Raw genomic sequence first — 23170 nt, 5'->3', positions numbered from 1 at the left:
TCCGTCCGTATGCTCAATAGGATTAAAGAAACGTACTATTGGAAAGGTATGCGTAGTGACATCGAAACATATGTCAAACAATGTAAATCATGTCAGGAAAATAAAGCTTTAAGGAAAATAAATAGAGCCCCAATGCAGATCACAAGCACTTCAACTGCTCCATTCCAACGCATATCTCTCGATGTCGTAGGTCCACTGCCTGAGGCTGGCACTGCAAGGTTAAAGTATATCCTTACTGTCCAAGATGACCTCACGAAGTTCTCTTCTGCATATCCCATGCGGAGTACCACAGCCGAAGAAACAAGCGAATGCTTGTTACACTTCATATCTATATTTGGTATACCCAAGATGATTCTCACTGATCAGGGTACCAATTTCACGTCAGACCTATTCAAAAAGACATGTGAGTTCCTTAAAATAAAAAATTTATGGTCTTCACCTTACCACCCTCAGACTCAAGGTGCTCTTGAACGAAGTCACTCGACCTTAAAAGAATACCTAAAGTCATACATAAATAACGAACAGACAAATTGGCCCCGATACGTTTATACAGCCATGCTCGCGTACAACACATCCGTACACTCCACGACGCATTATTCACCATATGAGTTAATGTTTGGCTGTAAGCCATTCATCCCTAACTCAATTTATAATGACGCCCCAGGAGCTACATACCCAGACTATGTCCGCATGCTCCAAAATCGCCTCAAGCACTCACGTGATAAAGCGTTAGAATTTATAAGGAGTTCAAAAGAGTCATCTAAAACCTACTACGACTCTCACACTCGTCCGGTCCAATATAAAAGTGGTCAATACGTCTACTTGAAAAATCACCTTAGACTCAGACGGGCACTCTCCCCGGTGTGGAAGGGCCCTTACAAAATAGTTAAAGTAAACGGAAATAACACTCTCACATTACTCATCAACCGGCGTCATGTTACACACCATGTAGATCAAGTGAAACCGGCAAATGTCGAACTTGACCCGTAGTGTAAGGATTACATAGTTGCATTATTTAAAATTAATCATATACTCACTATTATAATTTGTTTTTGTTTCTTTTTATTAGATACGATATTCACCTTTACCTAATCATACCGTTAGGAATAAGAAACACAAGTTAGCCTCTAGGTTTATTAGAATAATGTTTTATGTTTAAAATAATTACTAGTATACACCCATTACATTAAGTATATATATATATTATAATTTACAGAATACCATGTCAGGCTCGAAACCAACAAGACTATTACATACAACAGATAGATTCAAGCCCCGGACTTTATTTCGACTATCTTGGTTACCTGAAAATCAACAGCGGACAACTAAACGTCATAATGCCGTTTGACTTATCCCATTTCAACTCACATATTGAAAACATAAACTCAGCCCTGACCATAGCTCAAGATTTATGTAAAAAGACTGGATTGGCTCAAGTCGAAATAAGCTGTCATAATATGATAAGTCCTTTGGTTGCGCGATATTCAGATATGTATAAGGAATTTTCGTCCATTTCACATTTATTAGAGAAAAGATCAAAACGAGCTTTGATAGGTGGAGCAGGAACAATAATAAAACAAATATTCGGAAATTTAGATGAAACCGACGGTCTCCGGTTTAATGATGCCATTACTTCTCTACATGAAAATCAAATTAAATTGGCTTCACTGATGAAAAACAATATTTTATTAACTACATCAACAATCTCATCATATAATGATACAGTAAACAAAATAAGGGTCAATGAAATCAATTTAAATAAGGCTATCGACAAACTCTCAATAAAACTAGCAAACGTCACTAACGAAACAAATCAAATGTTGTTACATTTTAATATGTATCAAATTCTTAATAATTTAGAAACCTCAATCTTAACTTTGTCATTCCAACTGGAAGATTTAACAAATGCAGTTCTATTTGGCAACCAAAATATTCTGCATCCATCAGTAATTACCCCGCAACAATTATTTAAAGAGCTCGTCGATAACCATCAGTATTTGCCTAGCGATCTGAAATTACCTGTAAAATTAGATATAAGTTCGATTAATGTTATTGTAAATGTATCTAGGCTAATTTATCACTATACTAACAATAAGATATTTTTTATATTACAGATACCTTTAGTCTCTATCCCTGAATATGTTTTATTTCACAGTGTTGCTCTACCAACGCCACATAATCTAGATAAGCCCAATACTTTTAGTCTCATATTACCCAGCTCTAAATACATAGCAATGACAAAAGACAAAACACATTATTGTACCTTAAATGATCTAGATATTTGTAAGAATATTGTCCCTGGAAACTATATTTGTGATATAACAAACATTTACTCCTCAGGAATGAAACCCATTTGTGAAAGTGAATTTATGACGAAAGTGATAAGTGAAACACCCAAAAATTGTGAATACCAATTTATTTACGGTCATTTAGATATTTGGAAATCCATAGAGAACAACAAATGGTTATTCATACAATCTGCATCGAACAAAGTTTCCATAGATTGTCGAAACTCAAAAATTTTCGAATTTGACATTTTAGGTACCGGCATACTCACGCTACCCAGTAATTGTATTGGATATTGTAAAAGTACTACTTTAATTCCTAAGTATAATTCGTTAAATGTTTCTGTACCCATTGGTTATCCAAGTTTTAATTTGTTAAGTGATAACTGTTGTAACATAACTAAATTTAATCAACTCAGTTATAATGTATCCCCTATTGAACTACAGAACATAGATTTAGATGATTTTAAATTAAATAAACACATTTTCTTAAACCAACTTCAGAACATAGACAAAATTATAGAAAGTCCACACATTATTAAATACGGGATACATTATTCTGTTCTAACTATATTCATTTGTGTAATAATATTATTTTATGTTTCGTATAAATTTTATAAATGTGTAAGACCTGGCAGCAGACCTAAAGTAACGATACCAAAAGTAATATTTAAAACAAAATCAGAAGATATAGAAAGTAATAATTCCGGACTTCACGAAATTCCATCACCTTCTATTAGAACGAAAATTAAAGATGATGTAACTTCGGATTCTCCCCGAAGTTCCTTCTAAGGGGGGAGGTGTTATACCCCAGTTATGTAGGTATTAATGCTGACTTAATTGCTATTCCATCTCAACCAGCATTATTGGATCAGTAATATAAGCCCTAGCTGCGCGCGGGCAGCCAGTTCGTGCTCGCTTCTCATAAGTTACGGTTCTGCCCAAGGGTCTCTAAAACTATTATTGTATAATCAAGTCTTCATATTCCTTATAATATATTATATTTCTTTGTGTTAAATAAATGTTTTTTTTAAAAAGCGAACTCAAAAGAGACCCATAACAGCACGAAGGCATTTTTAAAAAATTTATTGCGACGCAAACTGATCTGTCACAGACGATGGAAAATCTCATAATGGCGGCCGATCGGCTTGTATTAGTGTAAGCGTATACGTGGGGCTATGTATTTACACGTTTACCGGCTTGTTTTGGTGCCTCACTGTTATGTAAGGTGCGACGGAGTCCTTATTTTTTTACTCGTCCGTGTGCATAATATGAGTTCATTTCGTTATAAAATGTTACATAAGCTTTTATTATGTAGGTATTTATGAATATTCACCATAGCACAGTTAATAATTAATATAATATATAGCCAAATATTTTATTAAGCTGATACTTCCCCTAAAATATTAAATTGCGATTAACTCAAATATGTCAGATCAAAGTTTAAAAAACACATGACAGACCATTTATCAGAATTTTATGTAAAAGGACAAAGAATTGTTAAATTTTAAATCAGAATTAATGCTTCTCCATAGTTTTTTGAAGTTATACATCTTTAGGCGCGTTATAAAAACATGATGAGAGTGAAATTTTAAGATGCGCGCGCATCACTGTAACACAAAAGTAATAGGTTGAAGTTAGTTATTAAAATATGTCTTTTAAACATTGACAATTAATAATGATTGACATTTGACACATTTCTGACAAATTACATTGATTGTTTGTTTTTTTTTGTTTTCTTCGTCCATTATTAAGACAGGCAACGGGTTCAAGCTGATACAGCCGTATTCGTCAATATTCAACAATTTATTTCGCGATTTTTACAATATTGTTCTTTTTACAAACGTAGAATAGCACGACTAATAAATAATTTTAAGGATTTGTTTTATTACGCCCAATAAGTATAACTTCTTGCGTGCATACATAAGTATACACACACTTTCTTATTTTTCTAACAATCATAATTTAAAAGTTTATACAATAAAAATACAAATCTCGGATCATCATAAAACCAATATAAATGTAAACACTCAAGAAACATTAACGTCTATTGGTTGAATTTCAATAGGTTTTATATACCCTATTAATCAATAATCTATTTTTATTACCTACTGATAATTACTTTAGCATCAAAAGCTTACCTCCTCACTTATTATCTTGTTTATGGTTTCTTGCTCAGGGTTGCCACATAAAAATAATATTCTTGTGAGGTGATCAATATCTGTATGCATTATTGTTAAGGTTACAAGCACCAAACAAACACAAGCCAAAAACCCAAACAAAAAGCAATTTAATGTCAACATTAACCGGAAAATTAAAATGTATTAAAAGCCTTTCCCTTGGTACATAGATGTATTATTAGTACCAACAGAGCCAATTTACTTACGGATTCTGTAGAAATTTTCTTCATGAACTCTTGGTTTGGTGTTCCTAGGATCTCCAGTATCAGATTCAATTGATGGATATCTGTTTATCCATTAAGGTTGAAAGCAAACAAGTAAAATCTACAGATACACAAAATAATGTTAAAAACGAGCAAATAATAAAATCTGCCTCACATGTTAATCTCAAAACACTAAGATACCTTTCACCATAACAATGATTTATACTAAATAAAAATATCTGGAGAGAAGAATATATTACCATTAACTTACCATTTTTCGATACATTACTTTCACAACTATAATACATAGCTACTGATGAACGAATTGTCTCTGGTCTTTCAGTTAATATATTTTATGATTTACTTATAATTTGATATTTTAAAGTAACCTCCCCAAACTAATAAACATTAACTGCTTTAACCTCAAAAACAATGTTTGTTCAGATGCTTTTAATAAAATATTAAGAATGACCAGAAACAACAGATTAAAAATAAAAGGATACGGTCTGTGCCTGGGAACAGAGTCCTGCCTGTCAATAACTCCGCCATGATACAGCCCACAGACCAAATATCTACTGTTTGGTTATAATGCATCCAGTTTAACATTATTTCTGGGGCTCGATACCATCTACAATAATGTGCACTATGAATTAGAACCAACTAACTAACTTAGGGTAAGAGAATTGTATTACTGTTATAAAAAAAAGTTATATAACATACTTACGTGAACATTGAATATTAAAATAAAAACTTCCAAAAATATATACGGAGTTGGACTTAGTATCTCTTAGCACGAATTTGAGTATCCAAGAGACGGGAAACGAAGGAAAGGTAGACTATTTAGATTAGATGGTGGGAGGACGATTTTAAAAGGATAGCAGGACCGGACTGGATGAGAGTGCCCTGAGACCGAATAAGGTGGAAGTCTTTAGAGGAGGCCTTTGTCGAGAGACAAATTACTAGTTAAGCTAATCTAAGTTTTACTTATAAGAAAAATTAAGTCACTAGTAATAATAAAGGCTATTTTATTTTTATTTATTTATTAGCACGAATTTGGAGGTAAAAATAATTGTAGTCGATAGAGCTTTGGGCTGCGATTATAGTGCTCCTACTCTTATTACAAAGTATTGCAGTTTTCATGATAATAAAGAAAAAAAAATCTAACCTCAAAACCGGCAAAACACGTAAATAAAACGTTACATGAGCTCAGGCATGGACGGGACGCTGAAAGCTGTCAATTGTTAATGTAAAACAGTGAAATGAAACGTAAAAAAAGTTTGTGTGTACTTATGTATGCACGCAAGAAGTTATACTTCTTTGGCCTAACGAAGCAAAAATCCTTAAAATTATTTATTCCTCACGCTATTCTACGTTTGTAGAAAGAACAATATTGTAAAAATCTTGCAACGATGGCTTTGACAATTAATTCTTAAATAAAGAATACGTATAGTACGGGCTTGAACCCTTTGCCTATTCCAATAATGGACGGTGAAACCAAAAAAAAAACGAATGTCGCAAACGTCAGCATATTTTAGGAACCAACTTCACCCTGTTACTTTTGTATTACAGTGATGTGCGCGCATCTTAAAATTTCACTCTCATAATTTTTTCATAACGCGCCTAAAGTAGTATAACTTCAATATAAACGCCAATTAAGTAAATTATTCGTCTGTAATAGACGGAGTCATCAATAATTATTAGTTTAAAAAGGCTAGAACCGTGGTGGATCTGGTTCAAAGATCCCCAGCTGCGGGTGCAGGAATTGTGGACTGTAAAGTGCGGGTTGAGTTTAAGGCGTGAACAAAGTGGATTGATGAAAAGAGCAAGTGCACTAACCTGAAATATCACATGGGTTGGAGATGAAGCCTCACTCGTCTCTTGGACGAGAACTGTGGGTTTCCTTCACACTTCCACTTTAAGGTAGTATATGACCCCTATAGCCCAATGGTTAGTGACCCTGCCTACTGAGCTAGAGGTCCCGGGTCCCAATCCCGGTAGGTGCATCATATGATGAATATGAATGTTTGTTTCCGAGTCATGGATGTTTATTTGTATTTATGTATGTTTGAGTAAGTATATTGTATTAAATAAATTTGCGTTTTCTTGCACCCATAGTACTGGCTATGCCTAGTTTGGGGCAAGATATTTTGTGTAAGAGAGTGTCAAAATTATTAATATTATAATATACTAGCTGACCCAGCAAACGTTGTATTGCCGATATTAAAATCGCGATACAAAAGTAACTGTTGATCGTAGATGAGTGAAAATATGAAGTTGTAGATATGTATTTTTAATGCTGACTCATAATCAAACTAATTTAAAAAAAAAATAAAAAAAATTGGCGTGGACCACCCTTAACATTTAGGGTGATTAAAAAGTTGGTTAGATTAGATGTTGTCCGATTCTCAGACCTACCCAATATGCACTCGTCAAGCCGTTTCGAAGGAGTTTAACTCCAAACACCGTGACACGAGAATTTTATATATTAGATTAGTCGAATCACTACTACTATAATAACATTATATTATCACTATAAGTGAATGCGGTGATGCGGCGAGTTTAACCACGCTGTCGAGAATGCGCTGGTTTGCCGTGCGATTCTCACGAGAGTACTTGCGTATATCACGGCGACCGAAAGACGACAAATTAGTAGCTGTTCTTCGTGAAATACTACGAATACCTTCAATCAGATGCGAATGAAGTCGATATATATAAAATAGTGCGCTTGCGGTAAAGTTCAGGCAAAATGAATGAGGATTATGAATATGAAATTAGTTAATTGGGCAAACAAACCCAGAGTTTTAAAGCCATTTGAAAAAAAAGTCCATAATTATTTTTCACTTATATTCCGATGCTTTTCATTAACAATTGACAGCTTTCAGCCATGCCAGCGCTCATGTAGCGTTTTATTTACGGGTTTTATCCGTTTTGAGGTTAGAATTTTAAAATCCAAAAATAAATCCTTATTTTCTTGAGAACTGTAGATACGTTAACTTGTATTAAAAGTAGTAGCACTATAATAGTGAACCAAAGCTCTATGAACTATAATTCATAAAAATAGGTTAAGTTAGAACAGTTACCACAACCTAACCAAATAGAGACCGTTCCCCCCCCCCCCCCCACATTCTATTTCTTAAAACGGTTTAAAATCCCCCCATCTCCTTCCCATCCCACCGCTTCCTCTTCTCTCATGCTAAGGGATACTAAGTTTTAACCTATATGTATTCATAATACCACTATATTACTCAACAACTCTAACCCCCTTATTCATAATAGTCTTTCTAACTTAAAGCATTGCTAATTCTCACTCTGTCTCCTTCTATTGACCTAAGTCAGAATGAGACAAAACACTCCTAAGTGGCTGTTTAAAGTTAGCGGACCATTATGAATAAGGGGGTAAAAACTCAAAACTTGTAAACATCAGCGATATGCACTACAAAAACAAATTTTGAACTAACCTTGTGGCTACATAGCCAGTCATTTCAGTTTCTGTAGGTCTAGCCAAGCCAAAGTCCAAAATTTTTAATTCACAATCTTCATTCACAGCTATGTTCGAAGGTTTGAGATCCTAAAACAACATAAATATTTAAGTATAACAAAAACTATAATTTTAGATTTCAAACTATGATACTTAACGCAACGACAATTCAATATCAAAAATAGTATATTAAAAAAAAGAAGATTTGTGGCTGAAAATTGTTTTGAACTAAATATGGTATATATTTAGTTCAAACAGCCACTTAGGAGTGTTTTTTCTCATTCTGACTTAGGTCAATAGAAGAAGACAAGAGTGAGAATTAGCAATGCTTTAAGTTAGCAGACTATTATGAATAAGGGGGTAAGACACTAAGACAGGTCTACTCCTAGATTTAGTTGAATACTTGTATCTTTTACTCAGAGCGGAGAGTAGATAGTTGATTTTCACTTATTTCTTCGAAATCACAAAAAGTTAGACAATTTATGGCTTTATGGATATAATTTGCTGTGTGAAATGCTAGATCACTTGGCGTTGCGTAGAAACGTCGTTCATTGTGTCTACCGCATTTATTACGGGGAGTATCCCGAAGGCAGTGAAGTTTTCATGGAATATTCTTCCATATACATCCAGCTTTGGAATGAGCGTCCCCAAGAGTTGTTACCGGAATGATACCCATGAGAACCTTCAAAAACAGTGCGTTCATCTTTCTAAAAGACCAGCAACGCTCCTGTAATTCCTTTGGTGTTAGTGGTGGTGGGAGGCAGTGATCACTCAACATCAGGTGACCTATTACCTACGCTTGTTTGTGCTAATCTTCAATATTTTTTTTTAAATATTGACAATATCATAAAACAAATACATTACAAAGTATCAAAATGGAAAAGTCGATGCATGCGAACTTTCGCGTTGTACTATTTGAAAATTTATTGAAGCAGGCGTTTTTTTGCGGAAATCCATAATAATCGCCTCTACACGAGGCATCCTCAGGAGATGTTGCTCGCCAAACTCTGGTACGAGACTGAATTAAACGAGCGGGAAACCGCTCCTTTTAAATAAGATTTAAAAAAAAATGCCTCGTGTAGATGCGAAACACGTGTCGAATTATTTAAAGACAAATATTGGCGGAATTAACACCAAAGATAAGTCAAAACATTTCGACTAATTGGCCAATTCAGCCTATTGTAAAGTTTCGTATGGGACGGAGATTTAGTGACACCTCATCCCTCACTCCGCTGTAATTCTCGTCTGATGAGTACCTATATATTTTTTTTTTCATTTGAGACTTTTCATAATAAATTACACATTTTGGTATCATTTTATATACGACTAGCTGACCCAGCAAACGTTGTATTGCCATATAAAGTACTAAGAATAGAATCAATAATTAAAAGTTCGGGGTTAAAAAAATATATGACGACCGATTTGCAGACCTACCAAATATTTAAACGTACAAAAATGTATCGTACTACAATAATTATTAATTTCGATTGTCATTTTGCAACCCTATTTCTGTGAATGGATCAGAATAATACAAATCGGATATTATGGTTACGTTCTGAAATTTAATTTGTGATAGAACTTGTAATTTATTAATCTACATAAAAATAATCTGACAGATAGTTAACAACAGTAGTTAATCTACCAACTATAGTAAGCTAAAATTAAGTTTATTTTCTACCTCCTGAGAAAGTTAGAAAGATACATAGATTCTAATTAGTTGTTCATTTTAAACCATTCTTTCAATTTGATCTCTGAATGACCCACATCAAAGGAATAACAAAATTGTTGTTTTTATTTAATTCCGAGCATTTTCATATTTATTCACCTTTAAAACGTTGTCTGGACCGTCTCTCTTCCACAAATAATTCAAGACCAAAATTATCCAAATCGGACCAGCCGTTCTCGAGTTTTAAGGTGACTAACAAACAGCAATTCGTTTTTATATATATAGATTTAGTTTTTCCGATAAACACTCCAGGAAAATGGTAGATTTGAACTGGAAAGTAATGAGCTCAAACATAGTTTTCTAGTCTATAATCTGGTCATATTTTCCATACTATAACATTGTGAGAAGAAGAGATGTGAGATAATAAACAACCCTAGTTCCATACTAAGAAGTTAACAGTAAATTTTCATCCACATCAAACTAAAAACAAAATTGTTGTTTTTATTTAATTTTTTATTTATTTCCGAGCATTTTCATATTTATTCACCTTTTAAACCATCTCTTGACTTTCACGAATAATTCAAGACAAAAAATTAGCCAAATCAGTCCAGCCGTTCTCGAGTTTTAGCGAGACTAACGAACAGCAATTCATTTTTATATATATAGATAAAAATCTACTCACTCTATGTATGATGCCTGCAGAATGTATATACTTCAGTCCTCTCAGTATTTGATAAACAAGAAACTGAACATGGTCATCAGAAAGCTTTTGTGTACGAATTATATTATTGAGATCGGCACCCATCAAATGGGTGACAAGATAAACTTGTTGAAATTCCTCTAAATTCTTTTCAGGAGTAAAAACATCTAGGAGCCCTGCAAAATAAATAAATAGACACAAAAGCTTTATTTCAGCCAAGCTAACAATCATATAAAAGTTTTTTTATACAGACTAAAATAAAAGGCATTTATTTTCTCAGATGTGATTCCTTTAGAATTCATTTTGATGTAATTTCTAATATACTAGATACCACTACCTCTTCAGAAACAAATGGCGCTCTGAGAGAGGAGCGGCGCAAGAAACTCTCCTAGCATTCTTTTTTTTGCACTCTTTTTAATAAAATATACAATATTGTACTGTCATTGGTATAAAATAATCATAATCTAGTCCCAGGCTGTTTGATCACTTAGATATTCAGCTGTGGAGTAGTAGGATTTATGACAGAGCCATTCTATTAAAAAACATTTAAATTTATTTATGCATAACTTCTGAACAGTGTCTGGAACTTTATTATAAAAGTGTATACTTATTTATCATGGGTAAATACCCATAAAGCTAATATGAATCTTATGAAGCCTACTAGAATTAGTTACAAGCAGTCTCTTATTTCTAGTGTTATAACTTGTTAGCAAACACACTTTCATATGCAAAAGCTATATAAAAACTATAAACTATTTCATTAACGAAAATACCCCACATATGGGGTCAATTCTGTAATGCCTACAAATCTGAAGCTACTTTTATTTTTATCTTAGCTTAATTTGTAAAACAATGGGGGTTTAAGTTCTACGTCCTACGGGCTCAATTTTGGGCTTATTTTAAAGGCAATGGTGTAGAGTTGTCAAGTCTAATATGCAGAGTAACTGGGCTAAAAAGGCTGGCAAATATTTTTTTGTGATTGCCAAAGGGAGAAAGTTTATTCTTTATACAATTTTTTTCTAATTTTTGATCAATAGACCTCTTTCCTTTTTTAAAGTTTTCATTACTCTAAACCTTTGTGTTTAAAAAGACCAAAATTCAGCCCCTACGTAACATAACATAAACCACAATTGTTTTACAAATTAAGGTGAGTTTTGCTAAGATAAAAATAAAAGTTGCTTCAGAGTTGTAGGTATTTGGAATTGACCCATTATGTGGGGTATTTTCTTTGATGAAATAGTTTAGTTCCTTTTTCTAAATTTGAAGAAAAACAATTGTAGTAGTAAACTTTATTCTAAATATCAAAAGAAATACTATTTACTAACACTTCATATACACATTAATGAGCAAACAAATTCAATATGTTTAAGTATAAAATTAAATAAAGGAGAATTAATTATATGTTGAACGCTGTATCAATCTTGTTTTCATGTACAACACCACATTTTTAAAAGAAGGTAATATGAATAGTGACTAAAACACATTTGTATGTTTATTTAAAATATAATTATTGTATCACCTCTTTAAAATATATCTACATAATATAAATAATTAGGTACAAACACTTAACATGTTAAAAATATTTTTTATATACTAACCAATAACATTCTCATGGTTCATATGTTTTAACATTCGAAGTTCACGGTAAGTTCTCTTGGCATGCACTGCTGATTGAAATGGTCTAGCTAGTTTCTTGATAGCCACTTTCATATTATGCAGGGTATCAATTGACGAACTAAAAACATTTATACACTTAGTCTTATAGATTAGCTATTAAGGAACAATTAATTCGCTTTCTTGCCTTGTATCGCCACACGTATTTTAATCATAACTTATAAAAATAAAAAGATATGAATATAGTTGGCAATGTGCCAGTTATATTAAAAATAATTATATAAATTTAATACATACCATACTTGTCCGTAAGCACCTGAACCTACTGGTGTCAGCATTTGATAACGTTCAGGTACAATCCATTCTGTTTTATTAATCTCCACAGTATGATAACGAGGCATTATGGATGTAAGGCCTGAAGTTTTACTAATATAAATTAATATTAATTTGATTTCAGCAAATGAAATACAGAATTAAACAAAATATAATCAGATCATACATACATAAATATAAGTTTTATCTAATTGAGAAACAGATTCATGCCAACTTCAAATGCCAAATTTTTTTTTTAATTAATTAATGGCTCCGTCGACTCGGTGTCACTAATTCTGCCTGGAGTTCTGGGAAGAATCCTACCCACCGAAACAGTGATAGTAAAATTACAAATATTTTTTCTTGGACATTTACGGTCATTTAACTAATAATAAATAATTTTAAACCTTTACGAAGACTGCTCATCCAATAAAATTTTAAATGGAGAGGAAGATAAGTTTTTACAGATTTTCGGTATAAATAAGTATCAATATTTACTAGGTAACGATACGTCTGTGATACCGTGTAAATAGCAGTTAATATAGCATAATAGTTTATTGTTCGAATTCTTGTAAGCTGTTGATATTCACCGACAACTTTCTTTACACACACACAAAAATCAAATCAAAATCAGTTTATTCAAGTAGGTCACGAAAATGACACTTATGAATGTCAAAAGAAATAAAATATTTTTTTTATTTAATCTACCGCTACTTCGTAAAGGGTTGAGCTAATGAGAAGAAGTAGCAAGAAACTCATTGCCACTCTTTTAAAATACAATATTACTTTTTTAATAATGTATAGTAAAGATTTTAATATATAAAAAAGAGCGTCTCTTTAGTTTTAATTTTTTTACTGTGTGCTGAATGCGTCCTTTCATATTTCTCATTCTGACAAGCGGGAGAGATATATATCACTGACCTGTAATTAGTACCACTGTTCCCTAAGTTTGACACCAAATTTTTTGTGCTTATTTGAAGCGCCATTCGCGAGCGTCCAGAGAACTAATTTTGACGTATAATACAAATGGCTGCGAGAGAAGCGTAGAGTACGTGAAGTATTATTGCATGTACCGATATGCAATGCGAGCACTACACAGTGCTATCACTGTAGAAAAATTCATTCCGTTATGGACTGCCAGTTTACTGCCACAGTACCCTAGCGTTATTATTATATTATAAATTCAATTTACAATAAATATATTATTATATAAAATATTTTTAATTTGACAGTACTCCAACAACAGTATTTTATTAATGAACAAGAAAACTTTAATACACTCATTTGAATGCTGCGCCAAAAAATTCGACTGACAGTATACGGGATTGCGTTCCGTTTTAATTAATAACCAGTATAACTGGCTATAAAGGAACGGCTTCACAGTATACTAAATTGACGTATGCACTGCGACCCCTTACACTGTACGGCACATACCCAAGAGTTTATACAAATTTATAACTTCAATCAAATTGGAACATTTAATCCAAAAAGGATTAATTTAACTAGATGAGGCTGAAGCATAATTGAAGAAAGAATTTGCCTCGGCATTATAAGAAGACTTGGATAATTGAAACTGTGAATCCAAAAAAAAAATAACAATAATCAACCGACTTAAAAATAACGATTGCAAATCAATAGCTAAATAACATGCACTAAAAGGTTAAAAAAAATTGGAATCGGTGGGGTGTCCTCCCGCCGCAGCCCTCTCCTGCCACGTAGCGCGTGCGACACAAGCGCATCTCACCTACAACTAGGTATATAGTTACAAACCTACCGTGGCTGACACGAACTCCAAAAAATATAACAATAGATGTAATTTGAATAAGATTAATTAATTAGATTGTATAAGAATACACCATTATTTTTTTACGTGTTAGTGCATATTATATCTATTGTTTTAGAATAGTTTTTTTTTTACTCGGTTGTTTTTTATTTTATTTTTAGGTGAATCAAATATCCGCCAGCATAGAAAGATTCGGAAGAGTATCGTCAATTTATTCCAAAGAACTGAAGAGTTCCTTTACTTTGTCATGGATTTCATAATCAGTACCGAATCAAATTCTCACTAAACTACTTTTGAAGTATATTCTTTAAAACAATAAAAGAATCATCGAAATCGGTTGGCTCGATATTGAGTTATTCATCCATTTGTCACATACTTATAGCAACAAGACTTTCATGGTTTTTTCATGGATGCCAGTCAGTGGTGTCATCTGGACCAAATTATATTGGGGACACATGGGAAGCACCAACTTTCATATATAAAAATAATTATCAAAGTCAGCCAGTCGAAAGTTCTGAGGTTATAAACATAACAAAAAACATACCCACGAATTGAGAACTTCCTCCTTTTTTTAAATCTGTTAAAAAGGACTAACGGATTTGAAACTACATGAATGAAGAAATACTTGGAATGGAATAAGAAGACTTCAAAAAAACATACGTTTGACGATGGCTGCATGGCTCCGCCTTTTGCCTTTCCCTTGAACGGGAAGAAGAAAAAATATTTTGTACATGTCTTTGTCTAGTTGATGTCTAGAATGAATTTTATATTAGGTACAAAATACAAAACAAATCGAATCACTTTTAACTTTTCTCCATAAGGAGTGATATTATTGCTAGGTTAATTAAAGTTTAGAAAGATATAATGGCGCAAACAGCAGGTGTCCAACCTATGCCCATAGCTGGTCGAGTAGCCATAGAACGAGAAAGATGTTTAGGAATGACTGCCGCCGAGAGAGAATGGCGTAAACAGTGGTTAAAGGATCAAATATTGGCTCCCAACGAACCTGTCCATGTCGAAGAATACTGGAGAGAGAGAACTAATCCTATTCGGCGATTTTACCGGTGGCCACTAGATACTTTATACCGTGTTCTTTCCCCTGTTTTGGTAAGGTTACATAACAATGATTGATCCAAGGGCTGCGTTTTGTTTAGATTTAAAGCATGCTACGTTTTCAGAAAAAAAATCGGCGTCTAAAGCCTATATATTCCGCGGAAACTTGTTCTATAAAAAATACGAATGTTTAATGTTTCATTATTTAAATCGACTTTTATGTGTTTTATCTTTGACATTTAGTGATTGCATTCATAAATAGCCAACTAATTTGGCAGACTCTGCTGATCTTCACCATTAATAATTGTTTGCCAAAAAGTAAGGTGTTAGAACATAAATGCACATGAGCCCACAGGCTGGGCATGAAATGGGATTTAGATTTGTTTAAAACTACACATTACAGAATACACATTAAAGATAATAAGCAATTAAAATAGTGGTGAAAAGGATTTTACAGTAATATTTTCACCTTTTTGTTCAGGGTGAAACAAGAGCTGCTGACTATAGGTACATTATTGGAAAAACAGGATTGATTGCTGTTGGAATTTTGTGTACTCATTATTATTTCAAATATAATGGGAATGTAAGTATTAGCAAAGAATATATAATAGTACAAGTACGGAAGCCTCACTCTGCAAAATCAATTAAGAAATAGTCATACAAAAAAGTGTAATTCAAATCGCCCAGCGCTACCAACCTACATTTTTATTCACCTAGAAGTTGCCTCTCTTTTTATCTCATGACTCTTACCTCTTCTAACAACATTAGGGTTGACTTCTTTACCTAAAACTGTACCTACCTAGTATAAGGTTATCTTATAAAAATATATCAGTTTCTTCTATAATATAAATAGGTATGTAATCGTAAATAAATCAATATTCTTTCGTTGTCAAACCTACACTTATTGCAGATAGTAATGTAGATGTTGGAACACCACAATATAGTCAAACCTACTTAGTATATAGGAAATAAATAGATTAGATTGTTTCACCATTTTAAGGATGCTTAAGAAATTTTAATTTGGATCACAGTGATTTTTAATATGTGGCTTTGGCTGGCCTATTGTGTGGAGGCCACCACACAAACTTACGATTTTGATATGTACATGGGGAGTGTGAGGCCTAGTATTAGTATACACTTATTCTAACATCATTTTATTTGAATGTTATAGAACTTAAGTGTTTATAATATTTTAAGGACTGGACCAAAAAAGGTGGTTGGAGAGTTATAAAATCAAAACCAATGGTTCTCCCTGGACAGGATGGTTTCCCATTCCAGTCACAAATGAAGGAATCAGATTATGCAGCGAGAGGATTTAAAAATTCTGTTTTCTTCAAGTAGTCAAACACCAGATTCTAATCACCTATGAAATGTTATAGAAAATAAATGTTTTACCTAGGATTCAATTGTGTTTTCATTATTTATTTATTTTATAATTCAGGGTGAACACCAATACAACTTGCTAAGACACTTAGCTATAACTATTTTGGCACATTCAATGAAAAAACATAAACATTGTGGTTTTATGCCCAGAGTAATGGAGATAATGTACACAAAGCTAAACAAATTGTATTTTGTTTTAGTTGAAAACGATACTCATTTCAGATTTTTTATTTTATGGTTAAATTAAAACACTATCATTTACATTATCAGAATGACATGTGCTGATTCTTTTCTAATTTAAAAACTTATTGAAGTGATATACTTTTTTTTTACGATATAGCATATAATATATGGATCACAACTAGCTGTTAGTGTGAATATATGAATAATATTGTGTGTACGGAATTATTTCTTATTCGAACTTACTCATATAGCTCCTTGATCAGGACATTTTGAAATAAGAATGAGGCAGGTACATCAAAAATACCAAGCAAAAGTGTTATTTGCAAATTAATGAGTGTACTGCAGCCTTCTGTCAATGCCTATTATTTTACATAAATTAATAGATTGGTTATAATTTGCATGGTTTGAGTGAATGTATCCGAAAACTATTGAAACAAGCTATAAGATCATAAAAAATAAACCATCTTATAAACAAAATAATAATATCACTTATTAACAATTGTTGAATTATACATATTTGAGTGCTGTATGTTTGTTCGAAAAAAAAATTAGCAAATTCAGTAAACAGGAAAACACTTCTCTTTTCCCATCCAAGGACCCCACCAAACTACAAGTACCTTGCTGTAGAACTACATTATTTCAGAGGAACTGTTTTTGTATGTGCATAAAAATCTATAATCACATCCCAAAAATAATAGGAGAGGTATCATCAAATAGGAATTTCTCATCTAAATTGAAAATATACTTTAGTAAAAACTGCTTATATTCATTAGACAAATATTTTCAACTAAAAACTTGACTATATATTATATAATACTGCTAATAATCTTTTGTTAAATTGATATTATTGTTACTAATGATTTAGAAATGTATTTTATAAAATTTGCACGTCATAAATGTGGCAAACATGTACTTTATAATATTTATGTAACATCAATCTAACATGTTTATTCAAATAAAAACTTTGACTTTGAAAATAAGGATCAGAACTTGGTGAGGGAATCATGTGCCGTACCGTACTCTCGGTTTTGGTGTATCTGAAAAATTTGTGCCCTGGTCTTTTATTCTTCTAGAAGGGCTGATAAATAATAAGCACATAGTCTATGCAAAATGTATTCCCTCTGAATTAAAAGCATGTAACAATTTCATAAAATCATCACAATCCATTGTTCTCGCACGCATTTGATCTGCTTCAGCTGAGGTAAGCACTTCTTGTACTTTTTGCTTTATATCAAATCCTTCTGGTATTTCCTGTAAAATTAATATCAGTTCTTTTTCAGAAATCAAAGTGAAATAATAACTGTATGCAGTGATAAAACTTAAACATTAAAGTTATTAAAACATAAATAACTTGATACACTTTTTACAAAAAGCCAGCCACACTTCTGTGATTCCTCTGATGTTGCAGGAGAATGTTGGCAGCAGTGGTTACTTAACATCAGGTTGTTTGTCCTCATCTTCCATAAAAGGACTGATTGCACATCTTTTTTTTTTTTGGAATAGGAGGACAAACAAGCGTACGGGTCACCTGGTTTTAAGTGATCACCGCCACCCACACTCTCTTGCAACACCAGAGGAATCAGAAGAGCGTTGCCGGCCTTTAAGGAAAGTGTACGCATAATCTGACTGCAAAAAAAAAAACAAAATCTTCCATATAAAATTTCAAAAACCAGTGTGACTACTTAGCAGATAGGTATACCACAGTGGTCAAATAAAAATATCTGACAGCAAATAAAAAAAATTTCAAGACTTTTCCAGATCTTGTTTTCAGGGGGACTGCAGATGAAATGAATAAAAAATCTAATGTAAAACACAATCACATGTGTTTTAAATTTTAAAAGTGTTTTATTTAAACTTATATATTTAAAAAAAAATTGTAGGAAGTATATATTAATTTTGCAGTCTCATGCCAGATTTTGGCGAGACAACACATCCTGAGGATGCCTCGTGTAGAGGCGAAACACATGTCAATTTGTTTAAAGACAAATATTGGCGAAATGAACACTAAAGAAAACTCAAATCATTTGTGCAAAGATTTATAGATAATAGATACTTAATTACTTACCTTGTTATGTAATGAACAATGTACCCTATAGTTCTTATCTAAAACTGCCATTGTAGTACTGTGTTTAAAAGCTGCTGCTAGAGTTTTATTCTTTCTGACAAATGCTATTCTTGTAAGACCATCCCATTCAACAAAGTTAATAGGAGGTGGAGGATTTCTTGGCTCAATTCTTACAACACTAGATTCTACTTTAGGTGGTGGCCTAAAGTTGTTTTTGCCAACCTGCAAATATATAATTTATATAACATGTCTTTCTTATTCAAATATTAATTTAGTTATATATATATATATGTATCACAATATTAACAAATACTATTTTTTTTATAAAAGTAAATGAATTAGTATCCAACCTTCATTAACATATCAACTCTAGCCAATAGCTGTGTATTGATTGATAATCTACAGTATAATTTGTCGCCAGGTTTTGCAACAAGTCTCTGAGCGAATTCCTTTTGAAACATCAAAACAGCACATCGAAAGAAAGGTCTATGAAGTAGCAGTTTAAATACTAAGGGTGAACTGATTTGATATGGAATATTTGCTACACAAATATCAAAGAATGGCAGTTCCGTCTTTAATACGTCTCCAACAATTATGTGTAACTTAGCTTGATATGGTGTTCCCTGAACTCTCTTTTGCAGTTCAGCCACTAACCTTAAATAAAATCATTGATTAATTATAATTGTGAGTAGTAAAAACATGTCTCCGATAAGGGAATTCTTCAAACCTTGTATCTATTTCACAAGCTATGACCTTTTTTACTCTGTCTAACATTTTTATGGTCATATTTCCTGTACCTGGACCTATTTCGAGGGCCACATCTGTTGGTCTTAAGCCTGCCTTATCCAACATAGAAGTTATTATTAAAGGATTCTTTAATATGTGTTGACCAAAATCCTTGTTAAATTGTATGCCTAGAAATAAAATCATTCGATGCATTACCCCTTCAAAACATGCCAGGTTCTTAACCTATAGTTAAAAGAAACACAAACCTTGCTTTGCTATTTCATTATGTACGCGGGATTTCTTCTCTGCTTTAATTTTTGGCATTTTTTAATATGATTCTATTAGTATCTATTTAAAAAATACTAATTTTAGTGATCAAATTATAGTATTTATTTTCTTATAGTAATCAAAGATATATTTTTTTTGGTTCTGTTCGTCCATCTGGACAGGCAAAGGGGTCAAAAGCCCATACAGCCAATCAATCATAGAGATTTTTTTTTTGTTCTGTTCGTCCATCTGGACAGGCAAAGGGGTCAAAAGTCCATACAGCCAAGTCTTATTTTTATTTTTCTATTCTTCACTTTACACAGCTTGTTCAAAATAATCAAAGATAATATTATAACCCAGAGGCGGGACAGACGCCTTAAAGTGACGTTTTCAGAAGACTGTAGTGCCATCTGCTAGTTGGCCCGAAAATTAATGCTTTGTCAGCTGTCACTCGCTTTGAAATTATTCAATTTTTCTTTATTTGTGTCACTGCCCACTGGTCATAAAATGGCGCCTACTTCTAGCGTTTGCGTAGTATGTAGCTCTCGTGTTCCATTTTGTTTATTTACACTACTAAATCTATCCTTTATGTTCTATGTTGTGACGCAATTAAATAACTAACTCTACGCGCAGTTTCAACATTTATTATAACAAAAATTGCAATACCGACATTAAAAAGTAGAGTTAGTTATTTATTTGCGTTACAACATTAAAAATGAATTTTATAATTTTTAGCTTATATATAGTTATTTTCGGGCCAATCTCCAGATGGCGCTAGTTTTAAAATAGACAGCTCTTAATACGTAGAGAGAGCTCAAGAAAGTTAGCCCACAGATTTCTTTTTATTTTTTTATTTATTTTTTTATTTCATCGTTAGTTCGCCATTTGTTCTTGATTGTTCTCTATAAACATTTGTTTGTTCTAGATTTATTTAATTTAAAAAAAAATGCAATTCATTAAAATTGGTTAGGTTAGGTTATGTTAGAACAGTTAAAACACCGCACGAGCCGAGCGTAGCGTGCCGCGGCAGCGGCCGGCGAGTGCCAGAACCAAATAGTAGGCGTTTCCCCCCATTAACAGGGGGCGGGGGCTAACTAAAGGGTAATTTATGCTAATTAATTGTTTTTAAATAAACAACAAAAGAACAAACAATGACGTTCTATACATATGGATATATCATCCGCAGTTATTTTAACGGCACGGCAAAAGTGTGCTTAAAGACAATTTAAGCACACTTTTCTCCTTAATCCTGTGTCAACTATGAGTCAATCAACAAGCTTAAGTGTGCTATAAAAAGTGCTAAAATAATGCATTAACGTCTCAAATAAAATATGGTGTGACTTATCATCGGTTACTGAGGTTATTTTATTTATATAAGATAGATATGCAAAAAGCTGAATAAATTTAATAATACGAACATTTTTTCATTAAATATGGAAAGATTTATTGACAAGACCCGCTTGTCAGAATGGGACAGATGAAAGGACACAGTCAGAAATGAAAAAAATAGAGTCGCTCCTTTTAACCGATTTCAAAAAAGGAGGAGGTTCTCAATTCGTCGGTATGTTTTTTATGTTATTACCTCATAATTTTCGGCTGTGTGAACCGAATTGGTAATGGCAACCATGAGAAAACCACAAAAGTCTTAAATTTGCTATAAGTATGTGCGCAACAAATTTACGATAGTTCAACATCGTGGGATTTAAAAAAGATCCCAAATTCGTTCTCTGCACCCTCGCGAACCTTGGATTCAATATCCATAATGTTGAAATCATAATTTTGCGCGGCGGCTATATTGGATTTAAAAAAAAAATCTCTATGGACTTTTTTTTCGTTCCATCGAGTTTGAAATTACAACGATTCTAAAGAAGCTTCACTCCAAAAATGAAGAAAGTGCTGGAACTTATGAATTGTAATAATAAAAAATGCCATTAGAAACATAACTTGTAAAACAAAATCTCGCAACTCAGTTCTTCTACCGTAAAGCTCAGTTTCTTAAGTTATTACGTAATTAGCTTAACTAACAAAATCTTAAAGTGACAATATCGCTACTATAAATATTTTATGTTTAAAATAAATATATTAATTTGGATTAATCTGGATCTTATTAATTAGACAATGTATCTCAAAAGTAATACATAATATTATAGTTATATTTGATTAATTTGCTTCGTGCGATTGCCTATTCAATCTATTTAATTAAAACATAAAATATTTGTAATAATATTGACAACACACACAACGGTTCTGAATTGTTCATTTGGTCTTTTCAACTAACCACAACAATAGGTTGATTGTTTGCAAGCTATAAGCTCTGTGTATCTGTGTTTGAGTATACAAACAAAAAAAAAATAGGGTACCTATTTATGACAGCAAGAATTATTAATAACTGCGAATTTACAAGAGACAGAATTACTGCGCGATGCAGCAAGAAAACTACAATTATTGTAAGCAATAATTAATCACTTACATGAATAATTTCTAATGGCGATAATACTGCAACTTCAACGACCATTTTGTTTTTATTTTTTGTGACTCTTTGTGAAACGGGAACTCAACAAATTCTTGCATATTAACTTGGCACCCATAAATCTGTTCATCCTGTAGCATTTATCCGTTGTTTTTTTAACTTTCCACTAAGAAAATTAAAATTTTTCGATAATTCGGCCAGTAATTGGTTTTAGCCCGTGTTTTGTAAATTGTTTTTTTATCAGATCTCGACGTTTTGAGGTCCTAGGATGCTTTCTTGACTATCCCTGCGATGGTGTCCGTACGTCTGAATGTATGTGTGTGTGCGTGTAGGTGGGTAAATATGTGTGTAAACCTCTTATTACTATTGAACAGCTCGACCGATTTCATCGCAGTTTGCGCCATTCGAAAAAGCTTGATCAAATAAACCGATTCGGAATGCTAGATTTTAAGGTATCTCAAAAAAACTACGAAAAAATTTTTGAAGTGAAACTTTTAGCGGGGTATGCATATTTTTAGATGACATAAAATCTCTGGACTCGCGACACCGTTACGAGACGCATATAGTGTGTGCATATATGCATGTAAATATAGCAGATGGCGAACGCGAAAATAAACAATTTTTTTATATTATTTATATTTTTTTAGATGGGTACTAGGGTTATGGTTATGAATTCCATTTTACTTATGAGTTTATTAAAATACATTTAAAATTATTTTGTGAATCATCGTTAACTATTTCGACAGTATTTAAATTTAAACACGTTAAAAAACTAAGTTTTCACTTCTGTCGGCACTCCCGG

General features: G+C 32.7%; 3 protein-coding genes across 5 annotated transcripts in view; 1 reads left to right on the top strand and 2 right to left on the bottom strand.

The window, feature by feature from the left end:
* LOC126977284 (mitogen-activated protein kinase p38b-like) overlaps positions 1 to 12668 on the bottom strand; it is a 33084-nt gene extending 20416 nt beyond the window's left edge. The window contains exons 1-7 of one of the 3 annotated variants that reach the window (XM_050826048.1): positions 12630 to 12668; positions 12424 to 12541; positions 12111 to 12247; positions 10495 to 10688; positions 8127 to 8236; positions 5172 to 5296; positions 4672 to 4751 (exon numbers count right to left, since the gene is read on the bottom strand). In XM_050826048.1, coding sequence (XP_050682005.1) covers positions 4672 to 4751; positions 5172 to 5296; positions 8127 to 8236; positions 10495 to 10688; positions 12111 to 12247; positions 12424 to 12527 — 750 coding nt within the window. In that variant the 5' untranslated portion in view covers positions 12528 to 12541; positions 12630 to 12668. The other 2 variants (XM_050826047.1, XM_050826046.1) reach the window with 2 other exon arrangements.
* Positions 12669 to 14953: 2285 nt separating this feature from the next.
* On the top strand, positions 14954 to 16680 carry LOC126977322 (NADH dehydrogenase [ubiquinone] 1 beta subcomplex subunit 6). Its single transcript, XM_050826098.1, has 3 exons — positions 14954 to 15328; positions 15756 to 15857; positions 16472 to 16680. Exons 1-3 carry the CDS (start codon positions 15086 to 15088, stop codon positions 16613 to 16615), a joined length of 489 nt encoding a protein of 162 aa, XP_050682055.1. The 5' UTR covers positions 14954 to 15085; the 3' UTR covers positions 16616 to 16680.
* Positions 16681 to 17939: 1259 nt separating this feature from the next.
* On the bottom strand, positions 17940 to 20088 carry LOC126977294 (probable dimethyladenosine transferase). The gene is made up of 5 exons (XM_050826065.1): positions 19898 to 20088; positions 19633 to 19819; positions 19256 to 19559; positions 18906 to 19127; positions 17940 to 18091 (listed from the first exon to the last, which is right to left on the bottom strand). Exons 1-5 carry the CDS (start codon positions 19953 to 19955, stop codon positions 17942 to 17944), a joined length of 921 nt encoding a protein of 306 aa, XP_050682022.1. The 5' UTR covers positions 19956 to 20088; the 3' UTR covers positions 17940 to 17941.
* Between the last annotated feature and the right edge of the window lie 3082 nt (positions 20089 to 23170).

This window comes from Leptidea sinapis, chromosome 44 (genome assembly GCF_905404315.1).
Source record: "Leptidea sinapis chromosome 44, ilLepSina1.1, whole genome shotgun sequence".
NCBI classification, from domain to species: domain Eukaryota; kingdom Metazoa; phylum Arthropoda; class Insecta; order Lepidoptera; family Pieridae; genus Leptidea; species Leptidea sinapis.
Note: the sequence above shows the minus strand (reverse complement) of the source record. Positions and strands in the feature narration are given on the sequence as shown.